We start from the raw sequence: 16180 nt of genomic DNA, 5'->3' as shown, positions 1-16180 counted from the left end.
TTTAACCCAGTGTACCGCCCCCACCGCCATGCCTGGCCCTACACGGTTCTGAGGAATAAATGTGTAGTGTCAGTGATTATTTTTATTTAGAACCTCACGGTCTCATCCACACTCTCTACGGTCGCTCAGCCTAGCCTGTACACAACACTAGCTGTCTGACACTGACGGCGCTGACTGAGACAGCCAACTACTTTTTCACAGCACAATATCGAGCGAAGACGGCAGCGACGACGGTGACGGGACGACAGCGCCGATGAGACGAATCCAATCCCAGAACCGGCCGCCTCGAGCTCCCGCTCTCGGCTCCTTTTATCCTCCCAGCATGGCCTAACTCCGCCCTGGCCACGCCTCCCTTCTCGAACCCACTAGCAGGTCCCAGGGGCTTCTAGATGGGGTCCTCCATGACCCTTGCCCCAGTGCCTCCGCCTTGCCAACACACCTCAGCACAAGCTCACTGGCGTGTGTACTATCTGTCCACACAGTTGCCGCTGCTGTCCAGCAGCCGGCGCTATTACACTACACATGTAACGAATAAAGAACATCAATATATATTTTTAACCAATTGTCCATTTTGTGAGGTATATCCTAACCGGCAAGTAACTGCAAGCGAATACAAAAACATTTCTACGTATGCCCCGCTTGCATGAGGTCATGTGTTCGCGCCCGTTACTCTTGTAAACCAACATTGTTTACGATCAATGCGTTTAGAAAGGTTTTTATATCATACTATGTTATACCATATGGATTAAAATGTTATCGTGGTTATATTGGCAGATTCATACAACATGATCATTCACCAATGACTCTTGCATAGGATATAATTTCACGACATTTATAAATCACCTCACATACCCCCAGGGATTTGCTTACCCACAGTTGAGAACCACTGCTCTATAATGTGTGCTATAACGACGACTCGAACACAGGTTCTTTGGGTAAGGCTCAGATGAGCGAAACTCTTTAATGTGTGTGTAGTCTTGTAAAATGACTCAGACTGACACGTTGTAACAGGTCACCTGCTTACACTTTATTAGCATATTCTTGCACCAGTTGTAGGCACTTCTATCACTGTCGCTATGGTCACTTCTGTTAACCAATTCCCACCCTTATCTACGCTACACCTCGCTAACCTGCACACAGCAGCTCTCGCTCAGCAGCTCTGCACTCAAGGCTCCGCAAACAGCAGCGCTCACACAGAGGCTTGCACACGGCAGTCCTCACACAGAGGCTTGCACACAGCAGCGCTCACACAGAGGCTTGCACACAGCAGCGCTCACACAGAGGCTTTCACACAGCAACACTCACACAGAGGCTTGCACCCAGCAGCGCTCATACAAAGGCTTGCACACAGCAGCGCTCCCGCAGCCTACGTTCCCTCAGACCCACTCACTCGTCCGACCCAGGCGGGGGGATCAACCATCACCCACCCCGCGACTCGTGAGGGTTGAGGTCCGTTCTCGGCAGCGGCGAGACATCTCTCTCTTTCACCCCGCAACACGAACTCTCGCTCCACTCTCAAACACGTCCTTATATCCCCCTCCCAATTGTCCAGCTCCTCCCTTGTGTTTCTTTAGGGCCAGACAAGCTGGCGCCTGTCAGGCCATCAATCACCCCTGAACTCACGTCTCCCTGGCAACACCTCCGGTGTCAGCGTGCAACCCCGGGCCGACCCGGTCTGCACCTGCTTCTCTCCCAAATTAGGTGGCGGTTTGCCCGTGCAACGCTATGTTGCACATGCGCACGTGTTTTTCCTCGGTTGCCCTCGGCCAACAGTGTGCACCACATATTCCACCACACTACATGTGTACAAAATATATCAGTTGAATTATATTATAAGCGTATTCGTGAGTAAAATCTTCAAATTAATACACGACAGCATTCGTATAGACTCAATATGATACCTGCATCGGGAGCTCATCTCAAACACAACTTACCTGGCCAACACCAGAACATAACTGAGAACCAGTTTAACACGCAGTATTGCTTTCGCGACCAATATTTTTCATAATCAAGGGGCTTTTTTTTGGGTTAGATCGTGTAAATATGTGTCGTTAACCCGCCACCACCCGACACAGTCAATTAGTAAGGTTTGTCATGTAAACAAAACGTGCCCACTAGTTACTACTTTAGCCCACCGGTGTGTTGGAAATTAAACTATCCAGCGGTTTCCGATGGGTACGTCTTTAAATATAAGAAGTTGAATCGTCAACAAATGAGGACCATTGTTCTTTCTTTTATTGTGTTTGAGATGTTTCTGATTCAAACGGTTTCGAAAAAAAAAATATGCATTGTATGATATTCAAACCTGAATAATTCGAAAACGGTATGGATGCCATAGGTGTGGCTCGTTTTATCACCTTGAATAGGCGGTCCAAGATGATGTGTTGTGCCCCCACTGCCAACGCGGTATCTCCACGTTACTCTTGTTTTATTTTTTGACTCTATGTCTATCCAGCGCTGGGATCGGCAACCCTTTCAAAGAAGGAGAACAGTTTATTTAGTTTTGGTCTTTGATCAAAATAGTTGAGCTGCATCACACGCACAGCTGCTGCGTGTACACAAACACAGCCGCTGGTATACAGCAGGCGACACCAACACCAACACATTCTGACTCAAACAAAATAGGTGATGCGTTATTCTTCAACAATAACAGTTTGTGACTCTTGTACATTTTGTCGTCTCCAAGACATCCCATAGTGACCCCATTCCCTGCCATATTTAATACATTATATTAATGTTAAACTATGCTTAAGATTTAAAGAAAAAAAATAGGCTGCCCGCAAAGGGGGCAGTCAAAGAGCTGGAAGGGGGCAGCCAAAGAGCCACAACGGGGGCAGTCAAAGAGCTGCAAGGGGGCAGCCAAAGATCCCCAAGGGGGCAGCCAAAGAGCCACAAGGGGGAAGTCAAAGAGTCACAAGGTAGCAGCCAAAGAGCCCCAAGGGGGAAGTCAAAGAGCCGCAAAGGGGCAGCCAAAGAGCCACAAGGGGGGCAGTCAAAAAGCTGCAAGGGGGCAGCCAAAGAGCCCCAAGGGGGCAGTCAAAAAGCTGCAAGGGGGCAGCCAAAGAGCCACAAGGGGGAAATCAAAGAGCCACAAGGGAGGCAGTCAAAGAGCCACAAGGGGGGAAGCCAAAGAGCCACAAGGGGGCAGTCAAAGAGTCACAAGGGAGCAGCCAAAGAGCCCCAAGGGGGAAGTCAAAGAGCCACAAGGGGAGCAGCCAAAGAGCCACAAGGGGGGCAAAGAGCCACAAGGGGGCAGTCAAAGAACTGCAAGGGGGCAGTCAAAGAGCCACAAGGGGGCAGTCAAAGAGCCGCAAGGGGGGCAGCCAATGAGCCACAAGGGGGCAGTCAAAGAGCCACAAGGGGGCAGTCAAAGAGCCACAAGGGGGGCAGCTAAAGAGCCACAAGGGGGCAGTCAAAGAGCCACAAGGGGGCAGTCAAAGAACTGCAAGGGGGCAGTCAAAGAGCCACAAGGGGGCAGTCAAAGAGCCGCAAGGGGGGCAGCCAAAGAGCCACAAGGGGGCAGTCAAAGAGCCACAAGGGGGCAGTCAAAGAGCCGCAAGGGGGGCAGCCAAAGAGCCACAAGGGGGCAGTCAAAGATCCACAAGGGGGCAGTCAAAGAGCCACAAGGGAGCAGCCAAAGAGCCACAAGGGGGCAGTCAAAGAGCCACAAGGGGGCAGTCAAAGAACTGCAAGGGGGCAGCCAAAGAGCTGCAAGGGGGCAGTCAAAGAGCCGCAAGGGGGGCAGCCAAAGAGCCGGAAGGGGGGCAGCCAAAGAGCCACCACATGCGGCTCCAGAGCCTCAAGTTTCCAATCCGTGACCTAGCAATATCTAGACTATTTAGTTTTCATTATTATTATGCTTGTTTACATAGGAAAGCCTTAGAGTCTCAAGACTCTTTGACAGTAGAGTCCAGCCAAAGTGTAAGCAGTTGGGAGTGATGTTGCTTCTGCTATGACAGGAAACCAGAGAAATCCGGAGGAAACCCATACAGAACAAGGGGAGAAACACAAACTCTACGGAGAAAGATGCTAGCTAGGTCGGGAATCAAACTAGGACCTTGTTGCCAAGTGTTACCACCGCCACCCTGCCATCCAAATATCTATTCGAGGTCAAGTCAATGACGTTCCGCTTTCAGAAGTTGAAAGCAGAATTACAGAGTGGGTTGATTTGGTTGCGGGCAGTTTTAAATCCAGTGGCTGGGCAGTGTGGCTGCCCTCTCAGGAACCCTGCTCTTGTTTTTCTGGGTGCCTGGCATACGATCTAACCAAAACAACCTTTATTATGGATAATATTGGTCGCAAAAACGTGTTAAGCTGGCATCGGGATGGCTGCAATGACTGGTCTGTTGTTTCCTGGGGTTACGAGCTGGCTGAACCACTTTGGGGCGCCACAGTAAGCGAGATGTGAACTACCTCGCCTGGTATGTTGCTGTATATTAGGAGTTGTGTGCATCTCTCCACATTTAAAATCACTTGTGTTTAGAATATTTGGCTGTTATACATTTCCACGTGATGAGCCAGTTCGCTGAGCTATTATCTGTGGCCAGCTGGCTTCTGAAAAAGAGTGCCATAGCTCAGTGGGCCTTATCTGGTAAAATTAAAAAGTTTGTAATAGAGTAGCCCTGTACATGAGGAGTGGAGGGTACAGGTGTTGCTAACCCGAGGTAGTAGGATATAATAGTCTTAACATTAAAACGGACTTATTAAATTGATATTAAAAAGATTCTATCATAATATAATTTGTGTTTAAATAGCATTTAATTAGATTGGTTAGGACAGGGTATATGCAATTATAACTTTAGTTAGATGAGCAGAGCAACACATGGGTTCGGCCACTTGGCAGCCATCTTGACGGCTGGCTTTTTAGATTCATTGAAGCTTTTTGCTCGATGAACACTGCACGTGAATGCAATATACTCGTTCATGGTAAAAAAAAACATTACAATGTTTGACCATACAAAAAAAATATACAGTTAATTACCCTCCTCACAACTAGCGTGGTGAAGTATGGTTAAACTCCCAAGCATAACACACGGCCTGGGGAAGGCCTTATTCCAGCAGTAGATTGACAATGAACCACGTTCTTCTTTTAAGGATCAATCATTTGGTCCTAAATACTTCTGATATGGAGACACTTGATGTACGCATCAAATAATTCGCGACAGAATAATTTTCAATGTTACATGCTTTAAAGATGTTTTTCTCCGTACCACCATGTTATCTATATAGCCTGACCACTATCGACTTAAGACGTGTTTCCCAATTCGTAACAGGTCAACTCTTGATTGTCTGGGGTTAACGGCGGTCAGAGGACAATCCGGAAAAAACGAATGTAAATTATGATATGCAAATCGTAATTGCGAAATCACACAAAATGTTAATGAAGTAGTAATATTTGGCATTAACATTTGTATTGTTTCTTAATCAGTTTATCTGCATAAATATTGTGCGGTCACGTGGGCAGTGAATAATAGGCCCGCGACGAGTTGCGGAGTGGCTCGTAAAACCAACGCACTTATAATGTGTAAATGCGCGACTCGGATAATGCACCCTTTGATAATTGAGAGTTACCAGCGCATAGGGCCATCCATGGGGGTGGGGGGCCCCCAAAGCGCAGGGCCTGGGGCAGTTGCCCCGATTCGCCATTCATCCTAGGTACGGCTCTGCACATGCCTCTCAAGGGAATCAATCATTCCATTCTAATTACGTATAGTTAACAGGACACAGTTGGACAACGATTAGCACGGTTGGCTACACACGGTGCAAAAGAAGTTCCACATACGTAAATACATACATCAATGGAGACAGAACTCGGACTCAAGGTTTGCACCCCGGAGTATGCGTTATTGCGTGACTCTTTAAAGTGTAGATCCGCGTAAAGCCCTTCCCGCACTCCTTGCAAACGTGCAGCTTCTCGCCGGTGTGCGCTCTCGTGTGCCTCTCCAAGTCGGAACGCTTTGCGAAGCCCTTCTCACACTCCTTGCACACGTGCGGCCACTCGCCCGTGTGCGTCCTTGCATGCCTTTCCAGGTCGGAGCGCTGTGCGAAGCCCTTCCCGCACTCCTTGCACACATGCGGCTTCTCTCCCGTGTGCGTCCTCGCGTGCCTCTCTAGGTCGGACCGCTGCGCGAAGCCCTTCCCGCACGCCTTGCACAGGTGCGGCCACTGACCCGTGTGCATGACAGAATGCACCCTCAAACACTCGCGCCACGTGAACCCCTTCCCGCAATCTTTGCACACGTACGGCAACTCACCAGCGTGCGTTTTTGCGTGTTTCCCCAGATTGGAACGGTGCGCAAAGCCCTTCCCGCATTCTTTGCACACGTGCGGCTTCTCACCCCTGTGCAGTCTCAAGTGCGTCTCCAGACTGGCGTGCGTTGAGAATCCCTTCCCACACTCCGTGCACACGTGTGGTCGCCCTCCGCTGTGCGTTCTGGAATGCGTGTTTAAATTAGAACGCGTTGAGAACGCCTTGCCACACTCTTTGCACGTGTGCCTCCTCCCGCCGGCGGCGACGGTCGCCACACGCGGCGCGCCGCCTTCAAGTGACTTCCCGCATCGCCTGCAGGTTCGTGAGCTCGGTCCGCTGCATCTCGCTTTGTCCGTTTTCGCTCCGGAGGAACCGCCCTTCCCGCACGTCTTGCACAGAAGCCCCCTTCTTTCTGATTCATCTGCCACGCATTTATAAAAATATATATATAAAATGCAAATGCGAGATTCGATTAACCGCTGAAAAAACTTTGTTGACGCCGGATGTCGTAACACGTATCGACTCGGTTATGAGAAAACGTCTAAAAATAAATGGACAAACAGTGCTACGATGTGACAATACATTCTTGTACACTGGCCTCAGAAGTAGTTCCGTGGCATCATCCTCGACCATTTTCTAAATGTGATTAATGATAAAAATAAATGTCAATTATAAAAGCGCTTTCTGCAAAGTACTCAAGGCACTATACACCACAATAAATCAACGAGTGCTCAAGGGAAGGAAAAACGAAGAAGTATTGGAGACAACTGAGAGAGCTGAAAGCAAGAGGCAATAAATGCACTTTGAGGAGGTAGCAAGATGTTATCTCCCTCGTCTGGTATTCAGGAGGTCGTGGGTTTGATCCCGACCTTGACGCCTGCTGCTGTATATTTGGAGTTTGCATATCTCTCTCCCTGTGGTCGCATGTTTTTTTTTCCGGGTTCCCCCGGTTTTTCCATCAACATTTAAAATCAATATGCATTTAGAATATTTGGCTGCTATAAATTTCGATAAGCCACTTTGTTGTGGGCCTTACCTAGTAAAAAAAATAGCATAGTACAGTCTGTTCTCCTATAACGCGTGTTTTCAATACGCGAATTGGATATAACATGATGAATGTATTAAGGAACACATTTCTATAAGGCAGAAGTGAAATGGATATAACGCGATAGAGTGAACGGAACTACGTCGCGCGAGTAGGAATAAGCGGTCGCACGGCTGCCTCGGTGTAGCATCGCACAAGGCAGGATCCTGCTGGATGCTTCCAGATTCTAACCACGGCACCTTAGTCTTTGTTCAGCCTGCGTTACGCATCTCGCGCGTTAACGCGGACTGTGCTTTACCCCCTATATTCTATATTATTTATTATAACGCGATTTTTCATAACGTGGTGTTCTTCAGGAACGCAACTACCGCGTTATAGGTAGAACAGACTGTATGTGTAGTATAAAACCACATCGCTGTTATCTCCGGAATTGTGACGACGCTGGGAAAAACGCTCGATGGACAAGGAGCAGCAACAACAGAGGGTACGGTCACCCAATGGGGAGGAGGAGCTGTGTTCGAGGAACACATAGCCGCGAGAATGCCGGGGTTGTCCACTTTTGTGAGAGAACCGTTCACATTACAAGGGGAAATCTTAAATTCAACTCTGAACTTCATAGGAAGCAAGTGAAGAGAGGCCAACACCGGACGGATTTCTTCACATGTCGGAGATTCTTGATAAGATTCTGGTAGCCGAGTTCTGGACATGATATGAAATAATTGCTGGGAGAGTTTCATAAGCACATTGCCTCCATCCACGATACAATAGACCGTCGATTATCCACGTGCGGTTTATCCGATTTGCAGATTAACCGCACACCTGAGATAATGACTTAAATTAATAACTCACCGATTTTTTCTTGAGCCCAAATTAATAATCTAATAAGTAATATAAAAAATGTTTTTAAACATGCTTTAATTAAATGTACCGTACTAGAAATGGAAGAATTCCACGACTCCAGAAAGTGGCCCCGAAGCTTGCCATAACATAAGGGACCGTGGTGATTTACAGCCAACGTCAGTTGAGCGTGGACAATTAGACCCAAGCCGAAACATAACATATAAAAAAGAATGTTTAAAAATATTTTTATTTTTATTTTTAATGATAGAATATAGTATTGTCATCAGTATGACATAAGTATATCAAGTTTCCAGTCGATACCACATTGGGAAGTGGGTAAAAATTGAGTTACAAGATTTGAGGATACAACAACAGTTAATAAAAAGCGTGTAAAAACAGTTATACCTTGTTATTCTTGGAAATGTTTATTATAAGTCATGCGGTGCTTAAACCAAACAATTATGTTGCTAAGGTTAATCCGAATCCACGTGATCACCCCTACAGTACAGTAGCTGCAATATCTTTAAAATAGTGGGCGGAGTTTGATTGATGTTGATTGGTGTGGCTCTACTATCATCCACTTAGTGCGCCGACTCTTTCTGCGCAGGAGCAGGAAAGTGTTATCACTAAGCAAGCGCATCGATCGGTTGCTAAGTGAGTGTTTTTACATGGACTTTTGTAATAAAACAGGATAAATATATAATTTGTATCTATATTCATGGTTTTTGGCATAGAGATCCGTGGTAAATTGTTATATTTTTAAATTATCCACTATTCTGAATGATCCGTGGCGGTCCTCCCCGTCATTAGTGTGGATAATCGAGAGCCTACTGTATAACCCCCATTATTAGCACAACTGGAATATAATCTGTGATGAAGCAAGGCAAGTTTTGCCTTTTTCTCTGCGATGCGATCCAAAGCAAACTCACCATCACATACGTCCCCGTCCGATAACTCCACCTCGATGAAGTTTTGATCTGGATTGTCGGCATGCCCATGGGAATCCCCCGTTTCCTCCGGTCTCTCACTGGCATCTTCAACTTGAAAGGAATTTGGATCCGTAACTGCAATTTATAAAAAAAAAAAACATTGTTTTTACAGCATTGTCTTTCATATGTGGACGGTCTCGTACTTTCAAAAAAGGCAGTTAAAAAGGTCAGCCCATTACCCCGAGCACCGTGAGAATGATAGAACGTTGCGTTTGGTTATGCCCTTTGAGTCTTAAGTGTTGAAAGTCACTGAATCGGAAGTAATACATTTCCAGCAAAGTAAACTTACACCACCACAGGTGCTATTTTGATAGCCAAATGTAAGAAGAATACCTCATCTCCTCTGATCTTTCACTGGCTTTTTCAACTTGAAACGTATTTTGGATTAGGAACTGCACAATTATATATTACAAATAAAATCCACTTATTGTATTACCTACACAGGGAAGTCTGATACACATATATAAAACAAGGTGGTTACAAAAGGTCAGCTCATTATCTGACCACTAATGCATATCAATATTGCCCGAGTTGAGCTGTGTGAGGCCTGGGTGTTAAAATGCAATCAATTATTATAAATAATTCAATAAAATGCATAGGATACTGGACATCTGTGAAAAAGGGCTTCATAGCTCATCGGATTTCTCCAATATAAATGTTCTGATTCTGATGATATAAAGCCGTTTCCTCCTTATACTTATAATTTTTTTATATCCCGCCTTATTTCGGTTCTTTGATTCTTGTTTATCGCCCCACCTTCCTATACGACAGGGCTCTTACCATCTTCCTCGACTTCCGTTTTCACGATAATCCTCAGTATCTCAGTGCCCAGACTCTCTTCATCTTCTTGCTTCACAACTGTCCCTGCACACGTACGTTCACAAACAACTGTTACTGACAATAGTTTCTGATTCTGGCAGACAGAGGTGTCTGGATGTATGTATAATGCAAGATTGGATATAACACAATGTATGTATTATCGGGAACACATTTTTTATAACGCGGATGTGAATTGGAAACAAGACGATTGAGTGAACAGAACTACGTCACCCGAGTAGGAATAAGCAGTTGTATGGGTGCCTCGGCATAGCATCACACAAGGCGGGATGCTGCTGGATGCTTCTAGATGCTACCCACGCGCCTCTGTCTTTGTTCAACCTGCGTTACGCATCTCACGTCTTATCGCGGACTTTGCTTTGCTCCTATATTATAACGCAATTTTTTCATAATGCAGTGTTCTTCAGGAAAGCAACTATTGTATTATAGAACAGACTATAAGTTTGTTGAACTTCTTCCGCACAGTATGAAGCCAACTGTGCTAATCGGAGGTGTGGGAGAAGGGCAGCAAACTAAACACAAAAAGCAGTCCTAAAGAAATGCGTTTTAAATGTAATGATTTAAAAGTGCATAGCTCCAGAGGCTTTCTAATATCGAAAGAGCGCTCCAGATGGTCGCAAAAGCGCATCTGAAAGGGCGCGATTCAGGTGCACATGAACTCACACCCCTACATTCCTGGATGTCTCATCTGTGTTTCAGCAGCCTACGATGAAAAAACTCAGTTGTCAAAAGCAGCAGGTTGATGGTCTCAGCCCAGCCACCAATGAACACGCGTAAATCATTGTATAACATTTGAATTTAGATTTTATTTAGTGTAAACCATTGGTAAAAAGTTTGGTTGTATTTATATGCAATGAAACCTCTTTTTGGAGAACAACACTACAGTTCTCTGTGCTACGTTGTGGGCACGCTTGGCTCAGGCAAGTGATGCAAATGGCCACACCTTTGTGGCGTTACACACCGAGAACACAGCTGGACAATTAGGGGAAAAAAGCGACGCGAGCGAAGTCTTGTTCATTACGAGGTGAATTAACGTCCCCCCTCTCTCGTCTTTAAAACCAGGGTAAGGCCCCACTGAGCCGTATAGCTCTTTTTCAGAAGCCACGTGGTCATCAAAAATGATAGCTCAACCAAGGGGGCTTATTGTCATCACGTGGAAATTTATCACAGCTGGCAAATCACTCAAAACGTGTGATGTTGATTCTAAATGTGGAGGGGAAAAAACCGGAGGACACGGACAGAAAAATCCACGCAACCACGGGGAGAAAGACACGCTAACTCCAAATATACAGCAGGCGTCAGGGTCGGGATCGAACCCACGACCTCCTGCATACAAGGCGAGGTAGTTAACATCACCTAACCACCGCGACGCCCTTTCTGGAGCTCCTAAAAGTCAGCAGAGCCTCGCGTCATCACCTGAAGGAATGGCCACGGAAGATGACTCCACAGAACGATTTCAAGAGGAGCCTCCGCTTCGCCAGACCTCTCATAACTCAACACCAAATGACACTCCGTGCTTTGTGGTTCGCCGTGTTTAATCGGTGCTGCAATAACTGAGGTTTGATGATCACAATCACTGCCACCAAACTCCTTATTGACTGCCTCACCTTCATTCGACTCGACTATTGAAATTATTTCACGATCGGTCTACCATCCTATGCCTTCAAACCACTCCCAACAAATTCAAAACGTCGCTGCCCGTATGATCTTTAATCTTCCCTTCCATTCCCACAGATCGCCCCTCCTCGTTCAGCTCCACTGTCCTCCCCCCTTATTATCGTTGCCTTTTTAAATTCCTTGCCTTAGTTTATACATCTCTCCACGGCCGGGGCTCCTCTGACTTACCTCTCTTCTCGCATCTCACTTTATGTTCCTGCCCCGCTCCTCTGGCGTTCTAAATCTCCGCCGTCTCTTTCTGTTGCTCTTCCTCCACCTCATCAATGCTGCACAGTCCTCTTCGCTTGTTCCCTCTCCTAGTCCCCTCTTCCCTGGCATCAGCTGCCCCTGCACACCAATCATCACTCTCTCTCGCTTACCTTCGGCTCCTCTCTTAAACCCCACTCGTTCTCTCTTTCCCCACCCTTAATTCTGCCCTTGTTGTCCTCCCCACTTGCACTAACGCATACCGTGTCAACCCATAGGGTTTACCCCGTATTCATGAAGAGGGAAATGGAGTTTTCAGGTCCAAAGCGGTGTACAGCCGTTTCAACACGGGCAAAACTTAGTTTTGTCTGTTTGTGTTTCTCCCTTGTGGTGGGAATTTGTAGGATGAACGTTGACATTTATAAGGGCACGGGGTGACCAATAAGGTCTGAATTGATCTGTAATAAGGTAGGCGCTGACAATGGGATGACAAGTAAGGGGTTGACAGGTAATGGGTTGACAGGCAAGGGGTTGACAGGTAAGGGGTTGACAGGTAAGGGGTTGACAAGTATGGGGTTGACAGGTAAGGGGTTGACATATAAGGGGTTAATTTTACATATATCCCATTCACTCATCTCGCCAACCACCTTGTACCACGGTTAGTTCACTGTGCAGCGCCTTAGTTAAGGCGCTATATAAAGCTATGATAAGATTACAGGAAAATACTTGCGAACGCATCTCACCGGCATCGGCATCTTCGTGTTTAACCGTCAAGTCGGGAAACATCTCGATGCTTGCGTTCTCTTCATTCACGGGTTTCATCGATGGCGATTTCACACACGAAGCCATCTGAACTATCACGGAGTTGTAACACGGCTCCTTGAATTAAGCGAGGTTATTATTGTTGTTGCTGTTAAGAGCTTTGGGGAGGGGAAGGAGGAGAAAAAAAACGATGGGAGGTAATTACAAAGTGCAGCAAGTGCTTTGGATTTTTTTTTTAAACGATGAGTGTTTTGACCTGCAGTGTTGTGTGTGGGTGAGTGAATGTTTGTGGGAAGCGGTGGTGCAGTCGTTAGCGCGCTACTCCCTACGAAGCTGGTCACATGAGTTCGATTCCCGCTCACGGCACAACACCAGTGACGATTATCTGAACCGGTCTTAGGCCTCCCCTAGGTCAACTCAGCCTCAAATGAGTACCTGGTTCGGTGTGTAAACATCGCCACCGGGGAGACAAAGGCGGCCGGGCGTGGCGCTGGCCACCCACCCCCTCGTGTGCCACAGTGAGTGGGTGAGTGTGTTGCGTGTGCTGTTGTGACCGGCGGTGCGGCGAGTCAATGGAAGTCGCTGTGATCTGCAGTACGTCCGTGCGTAGTGTATAGTAGTGGCTAGAGTAGTGTATAGTGTAGTGTTTAGTAGTGTATAGTGTAGTGTATGATATAGTGTATAATGTTGTGTATAGTAGCGTATCGTGTAGTGTATGTATGTTGACCTTCTTTTGCACCGCACATAGCCAACCGTGTGAATCGGAAGTGCCGGGGGACGGACGGGCAAGAAGTCGGGTGGTCGGACGACGGAGTGTGGGGACGACACGACCTCAATCGGTGAGCAGAGCTCACGGGGGTCGAAGCCAAGCCCACGGTAGCAGCGATAGAAGGGTGATGAGGAGGCGACTGACCAGCCGGTGAGCGAATCTCTCTGGCTATGTCTCTGTGCGTATCTCCGTGTCTCTCTGTCAGTGTCTCTCAGTGACTGCGTGTCTCTCACTGTCAGTGTCTCTCAGTGTCTCCGTTGTCTCTCTCACCCCGTCAGCTGTCTGTCTGTGTTGTCTATCCGTGTTGTCTCCACATGTCTCTTGCCCCACCCCACACACGTTGTTTGCCTTTCAAGCGACAAGATGCGACACAAGACAAGAAGCGTTCTGCTACAAGATGCGGCACAAGATGGGGTTAAGCCACGCGGTCATCGGCTTTCTCGACCAATATCCATAATAAGAGGGGGTTTTGTGTGGGTGTGTTTTGGGTTATAACGAGTACATATAAATGCGTCGTTAAACCCGCCACAGCCAATTAGTAAGGGGTTTGTCACGTAAACAAAACATGCCAAATTCGTTACTAGTTCAGCACACACCGATTGTGTGTTGGAGAGTAAAACTCATTTAGTTACTGTGCGTGAGATGTGAACAACAAATCTAAACACATTCGGCATTAAAAGTTAAAAACAAGCATACGGTGTATGAAATGGGACCTTTTTTGCCAGTATCAAAGTGTGTCAGACCAGGCGTTCTCAGGTCTGATACTGTTGAGACTGGGCCCTAAAGAAGGTTATCTCTGGTGTAGGCCAATTAGTTTCAAAGCCAATAGATTATAATCAGAGCATGTTTGTTTGCATGTCTATTTGGTGTTTGAACATCTTAACACAACCTGTTTTTCATACGGCTTTTTTTTTGTTAGAGTGATCTAATGCGATCTAACCCAAACACCTTTGTTATGAATAATATTGGTCGCGAAAGTTTACGTGTTAAACTGACCACCTGTTTTATTGCCAAAATAAAGGGTAAAAATTCTTATTTAGTTTTCACACTGTATATAATGGGCGACGTTTCGTGCAATGGCTCTTCTGCATAGTGTAGAAGCGTGAAGTGAGACGGAGTTAAGGGTTTACAAAGTATCTCTGCGTTTAACTCACTCCCGCTAGTTTGTAAATATTTGTCGAATGCTACCAATATTCTGGCCATGACGCGCCCTGTTCAATCGAAGCCTATGATTAAGGGCTATTGAAACGTTGCCTCTCGCATTAAACTGCACTGTGTAAGAACATCACTTTTCCTGGCTGGATTCCCTGTTTGAATACTTGCCTTGCACGCGGCCAAGTGCTGGCGTCAATTTCTACGTGATGATGATAAGCCACATTCGTTGAACTGCTATCATTTCTGATATCCAGGTTGCTTATGAAAAAAAATAGCTACATAGCTTAGTGGGCCTTACCTGGTCAAATTAAAGGTTAAAATGGCAAAATAGATATGGAAAGTACTCGGTTAACGCGCGGTGTTCACACAGCACGTTTTCGCTATAACACAGTTCTTTTATTCAGGAACGCGCCCGCTATAACGCGGATCGTACTCATAATGTGGAACCGGCTGGTTATAACGTGGGATGATTCAGTACAAAGCGGCGAAACCTCATTTCAGTTATTTGTCCCGCCATGGGATGACAGCAGGCCGATTTTATCGTGCAATTATCGTGCAAATGATCATTTTATTGAATGTATTCATGCCATGTAATATATAGCGTCTTCTTCTTGTCGTATGGCGGCTGATGTATTAGATGCAGAGTAACGACTTATATATTCTTTGGGTCTTTCGGTAAAGTCACGTAGATAGGTTTATATAAGCAACATGGAGCCACCATATAAACTGGACCTACCAAAAGCTGATATAAACTCTTGTTGCAGCAGCTCTTTCTACTACGTCAGCAGTTCTCCTGCTGTGTTTGTTTCACCTGATGATGGTTGCTTGTGTTGCGATCGAAACGTCGTGATTTATTAACTTTCTATCTACGTGACTTTACCGAAAGAACCAAAAAGTACAAGAACCATTGTTCTTTCTTTGACTGTTTTTTAGATATTTCGGATTCAATTGGGTTTGAATGAAAAGCTATGCATTTTACAATGTTCAAAACTGAATAATTCGAAAACTGTAAAAGATAGGAGCTTCCCCTCATAGAGTATGAAGTTAATTCATGTTTGTTCTTTCTCATACAAATTTATGTAATCTTTAAATTGAGCGGTTTCCAATGGGTACATCTTTAAATATAAGAAGTTGAATCACGTCGTCAATTTTTTTTTCTTTTTGCAGAAAAATAAAATTTTTGGGAGTAGTAGTTAGTGTCTGATCATAGATAAAAATAAATAGTAAAAAAATCATATCAGGTTAATTATTATATTGATTGAAAGGTTTTGCCTGGTGAAGACAGGCTTTATGAACTAGTATAGGTATAAATTATGTTTAAGTTAAGAACATTGAGAAGCACAACTGACGATTTTGTTGTTGCTCATTGTACAGTTTCGTAAATTAAAACTCACAAAATAAATGATTGGATAAATCACTCAAATGTAGCACAACTGACGATTTCGATTTGTTACTCTTTCGATTTAGAACGAATACTAACGATCGACCGATCGATGCACGTGCTCAGTGATAGTAACACTTTCCTACTCCCGCGCAAAAGACTCAGCCCACTAAGTGGATGATAGCAGAGCCATGCCAATTCACATCAATCAAACTTTTCCCGCTGCTGTAAAGATATTGCAACTACAGGCAATCCTCAGTTTACATGATTTTGTGGTACGCAATTTTGG

General features: G+C 45.7%; 1 protein-coding gene across 4 annotated transcripts; it reads right to left on the bottom strand.

Annotated features, from left to right (window-relative positions):
* Positions 1-879: 879 nt before the first annotated feature.
* Positions 880-13704, bottom strand: LOC144952094 (uncharacterized). Of its 4 annotated transcripts, none has more exons than XM_078882501.1 (5): positions 13626-13704; positions 12568-12744; positions 9905-9988; positions 9065-9199; positions 880-6671 (listed from the first exon to the last, which is right to left on the bottom strand). In XM_078882501.1, the coding sequence occupies exons 2-5, from the start codon at positions 12671-12673 to the stop codon at positions 5818-5820; spliced, it is 1179 nt and encodes a 392-aa protein (XP_078738627.1). In that variant the 5' UTR covers positions 12674-12744; positions 13626-13704; the 3' UTR covers positions 880-5817. The 4 variants fall into 4 exon arrangements, with proteins under 4 accessions (XP_078738627.1, XP_078738625.1, XP_078738628.1 ...); XM_078882499.1 differs by having other exon boundaries at positions 13314-13691; XM_078882502.1 differs by having other exon boundaries at positions 9065-9175; positions 13314-13691.
* Between the last annotated feature and the right edge of the window lie 2476 nt (positions 13705-16180).

Source organism: Lampetra fluviatilis, chromosome 65 (genome assembly GCF_964198595.1).
Source record: "Lampetra fluviatilis chromosome 65, kcLamFluv1.1, whole genome shotgun sequence".
NCBI lineage: Eukaryota > Metazoa > Chordata > Hyperoartia > Petromyzontiformes > Petromyzontidae > Lampetra > Lampetra fluviatilis.
Note: the sequence above shows the minus strand (reverse complement) of the source record. Positions and strands in the feature narration are given on the sequence as shown.